At 38.6% G+C, this 4,855-nt stretch overlaps 1 protein-coding gene across 1 annotated transcript; it reads right to left on the bottom strand.

Moving 5' to 3' along the window:
* Positions 1-1,814: 1,814 nt before the first annotated feature.
* Positions 1,815-3,935, bottom strand: LOC118558945 (gastrula zinc finger protein XlCGF57.1-like; the record flags this gene model as incomplete). Its single annotated transcript, XM_036129559.1, has 2 exons — positions 2,330-3,935; positions 1,815-2,077 (listed from the first exon to the last, which is right to left on the bottom strand). Coding segments are annotated over exons 1-2 (1,740 nt in total), but the record flags the coding sequence as incomplete, so codon positions are not given.
* Positions 3,936-4,855: the final 920 nt, after the last annotated feature.

The following is a 4,855-nucleotide window of genomic DNA, read 5'->3' as shown; positions in this document are numbered from 1 at the left end:
ACAAACCCTCTAGTTTCATAACAAAAAAATTCTGAATTATGGACTCGACACACGGGGAGCACAGCCTTGCCCTATAACATTTATCCCATGTATCATCATCACCATCATGAACACCATAAAATGAATAGAAAATGAAGAAAATTAGCTGAATTGTATCCTTTGGTCTCCAACTAGGACTTTATTGAGAAATTTAAGTATGGCTGCAAGAACAAGTATCAATAAAAATATGTATTTGACATCTATTGAAAATAGAAATAAGCAGTTGAATCAACCTGCTGTACCAGACCCTATTTGACCCAAGGCTAGTCCTTGTAATCACATTTAATTATTGCAGCCAACAGTTATTTGGATAAATCTGAAAGGCCTCAGAACTGACACCCTCACATCCTACTCTAGAGATTTTACACACGCTAGCTGAGAATAAATGTCAATCAAGCTTACTAGAATGGACGGGATTTAAATTTAAAAATATTTAAAATAAAATATAAAACCTGCACGGCTCCTTAAGATATAAGACCCTTGGAAATAACCAAAAACCTTTGTACAGGATGGAAGGAGTCTTACCAAAAGAAAAACTCCAAGAGACAAGGTTTTTGAGTAAATAAAATGTGTTCAAAAAAGGACAAACATCAAGAGTTAAAAGAACAAAAACAGAGGGTTATAAAAGAATAACGAAGATTTAAAAGATTCTTCTTTTAAAAAGTAGAAATAAACGGCAAAAAAACTTCAGTCCTGCTCTGCAGAATCATTCTTGTGATTTTGTTTAATTCCTACCAGTAACATACAATTAGGAATTAAAACAATGAATGAGTTTGCTAATATAAACTCTAGGAACATGAAACATCTCAACAGCTAACTAGGAGAAAACCCACGCATGCACAGGGATAGCCAGGGTAGGACACAAACCCAAGATCTTCTTGCTACAAGGCAACAACGCTACCAGAAATATACCTGTTACATATACACCTAATTTATTTTTTATTCTTACCAGTAAAACAATGAATGAGTTTGCTAACATTTACTATCAGAACATAACACATCTAAACGGCTAACTGAAAAAAAGATCTGTTAATAATTTAGCCTTTGCAAGTGAAGACATTTTTTAGGCAAAAGAACTGAGTGTAAAACATTGGTTAAATCTAAAAAAACTGACTAGATCTACAAGGCAGAATGGTAAATGGACTGAACTTATATAGAGCTTTTCCAGTCATGCTGACTGCACCCAAAGCACTGTACACTATAGCCATATTCACCCAGTCGCTCTCACTAACGCGCACACATTTATACCCCGAGACGCAGCTCGGTAGGCAATTTGGGGTTAAGTGCCTTGCCCAGGGACACATCGACATGTGTCAAGGGGAAGCTGGAATCGAACCCACAACCTTCTGATTGCCAGACGACTACTCAACCCATCAAGCCACAGTCGCCTTGAAGTTAAGTTTATAGAAAAGACGAGAATTCAATCCAGAAGGTGGCAGCAGAGGGTCTATGATGGAAAACTACTATGAAGAACTTTTATATTTGTACTTGAAAATCTTTGCGAAAGTAAAAAAAAAAAATTACTTCTTGTTTTCATTTCAAGATTTTAAGTGGAGATTAAAACTGGCTCCTTGAGTGAAGCTTTGTCCAAATATTCCTTATGAAAAAGGCCTCTAACCTGTGTGCGTTTTCTTGTGAACATTTAAAGAATCCAGTTGAGAGAAACTTTTTCCACATGTCTGACAAGAAAAAGGCCTCTCACCTGTGTGGATTTTCATGTGAGCTTTTAAAGATTTTAAGTGAGAGAAACTTTTTCCACATGTCTAACAAGAAAAAAGACTCTCACCTGTGTGGATTTTCATGTGAGCTTTTAAAGATTTTAAGTGAGAGAAACTTTTTCCACATGTCTGACAAGAAAAAGGCTTCTCACCTGTGTGGATTCTCATGTGATCTTTTAAAGATTTTAAGTGAGAGAAACTTTTTCCACATGTCTGACAAGAAAAAGGCTTCTCACCTGTGTGGATTCTCATGTGATCATTTAAACTTCTCAGTAGAGTGAAACTTTTTCCACATGTCTGACAAGAAAAAGGCTTCTCACCTGTGTGGATTCTCATGTGATCATTTAAACTTCTCAGTATTGTGAAACTTTTTCCACATGTCTGACATGAAAAAGGCCTCTCACCTGTGTGTAATTTAATGTGATTATTTACACTGGTTAGCTGTGTAAAACTTTTTCCACATCTCTGACAAGAAAAAGGCCTCTCACCTGTGTGGATTCTCATGTGAGCTTTTAAAGAACTTAAGTGAGAGAACCTTTTTTCACATGTCTGACAAGAAAAAGGCCTCTCACCTGTGTGGATTCTCTTGTGATCATTTAAACTACTCAGTAAAGTGAAACTTTTTCCACATGCCTGACAAGAAAAAAGCCTCTCACCCGTGTGCATTATCTTGTGAACATTTAAAGAAACCAGTCGAGAGAAACTCTTTCCACATGTCTGACAAGAAAAAGGCCTCTCACCTGTGTGGATTCTCATGTGAGCTTTTAAAGAACTTAAGTGAGAGAAACTTTTTCCACATGTCTGACAAGAAAAAGGCCTCTCACCTGTGTGGATTTTCATGTGATTATTTAAACTACTCAGGTGAGTGAAACTTTTTCCACATGTCTGACAAGAAAAAGGCCTTTCACCTGTGTGCGTTTTCTTGTGAACATTTAAAGAATCCTGTCGAGAGAAACTTTTTCCACATGTCTGACAAGAAAAAGGCCTCTCACCTGTGTGGATTTTCATGTGATTATTTAAACTACTCAGGTGAGTGAAACTTTTTCCACATGTCTGACAAGAAAAAGGCCTCTCACCTGTGTGGATTTTCATGTGATTATTTAAACTACTCAGGTGAGTGAAACTTTTTCCACATGTCTGACAAGAAAAAGGCCTCTCACCTGTGTGGATTTTCATGTGTTTATTTAAATGACTCAGCTGAGTGAAACATTTTCCACATGTCTGACAGGAAAAAGGCCTCTCCCCTGTGTGGGTTTTGTAATGCCTTTTCAATTGACTCTTTATCTTCCAAGACTTCCCACAAACATCACATTTTAAAGACATTTTCTTAGTGTTAGTGAAAGATTGACTTTCTGGCCCAGTGGAGCTGCTTCCTTCCTGGTCTTTGGTCTGAACTACAGGAGAGATATGAAAGGAAAGCTGCTCAGTTATTGGTTCTCCTTCATGTTCCTGAAGGATAAAGGTCTCCATTAGAGCAACAGACTGCTTCTGGACAAGCTGCTCTCCCTCCCTACTGCTGCAGACATCCTCCTGATCCATTCTAGTTTGTAAATGTTCAAGATCCTGATTTTTACATTTAAGCCTTGAAGAATCCATTTCTTTCTCAATTAGTGGAAGTTCTGGGCTCTTTTGCTCTACAGTCTGTGGTTCTTGTTCCATTTGTTCCTCTTTAACCCATAAAGACTCAGGATCCACGTGTTCTTCTTTAATCAGTGGAGGTTCTAGTTCCTCCTTTTCCTCTGTAATCCATCCAGTAAACTGCTTCTGGACAAGCTGCTCTCCTTCCTGACTGCTCCAGTAGTCCTCCTGCTCCTGTCTAGTTGCTAAATCTTTTGGATCCTGCTGTTCATGTTTGAGCCTTGAAGAATCATGTATTTCCTTTTCTTCCTTAATCCGTGGACTTTCTGGGTTCTCTTGCTCTCCAATCTGTGGTTCTGGTTCCATTTGTTCCTCTTTAATACATAAAGACTCAGGCTCCACATGTTCTTCTTTAATCAGGGGAGGATCTGGTTCCATCTGTTCTTCAATCACAGGAGGATCTGGTTCCATCTGTTCCTCTTCACACCACTGAGGTTCTGCTTCCTCCTGGTCAGGAGGAGCAACTGGAAACCTGATGGCATTAATTACCTCCTTCCCATTGAGCTGCTCTCCTGGCAGACTGATGTAGACTCCCTCCTGTTCTTCCTTGATGTGGGGGGGCTTTGGGTCATGCAGGTCAGCAGGAGGTCTGTGGTCTAAAGAAGCTTCTTCTTTAACAATCAGCTTCTGCTGAACATCTGCAGGAAACATTGAAACACATTATGCACATTAGAAAGTATTTGGATCTCAGCCTGAACTGAGGCACATTTTAATAAAGATATATTTAGGTAATTTAGTTAGATTACATTCTTTGACAGAACATGCAGAACAGTAAAATGACATGACTGTTATAACCCCTGCAAAAACTCAGTTCTTTGTAGAGCTACCCTTTTTTACTTTAAAGTGCTGATGACACAATATTGACCTTTTCAGCCATGCTTTAGAACAAGATGTTGGGCTTTGTCCAATGTGCCTAATGTGTCTATGTCCATATATACAGCGCACTGGATTCTATAGCGCACCATCAAATTATGAGAAAAGTTTAAAAGAAAAGTCCGGTCAGCAAGGAAGAATCAATGGATCATTATCTATACGTTCATGGTGATTTCTTGACTTTAGCGTTAATCACTAAAAAATAAAAATATAAATTGTCATCGCGATCACTGAATCTGGGAGCAGCCATTATTGCCCAAATATGGTAACACGTCACTCCTGACATCACATCCAGTAATGTTCCGTTGCAGTAAGCCGAGGGCAGTTCTCCGCACTTTACAAGCTAAGACAATAGGAACTGTTGTACACAGCTGAGATCAACAACAATAATTTCGGATTTCCAAATGACTTCACCATTGAAATTCACGAGAGCTTTTGTTGAAGCAACAATGCTCACGTGCATGGCAGTTCAAATACATCGGGTAAAAGTGGAAAAAACTTTTTTCACCTTTCCGATTCATGATCCACCAAGGGTTCTTTTGTTGGAATGCCAACTTGAAGACGGAGGATTTGCCATTAAACTTCTG

This window comes from Fundulus heteroclitus, unplaced genomic scaffold (genome assembly GCF_011125445.2).
Source record: "Fundulus heteroclitus isolate FHET01 unplaced genomic scaffold, MU-UCD_Fhet_4.1 scaffold_185, whole genome shotgun sequence".
Taxonomy (NCBI): domain Eukaryota; kingdom Metazoa; phylum Chordata; class Actinopteri; order Cyprinodontiformes; family Fundulidae; genus Fundulus; species Fundulus heteroclitus.
The sequence above is the reverse complement of the archived record's forward strand: the minus strand, read 5'-3'. Positions and strand labels throughout refer to the sequence as shown.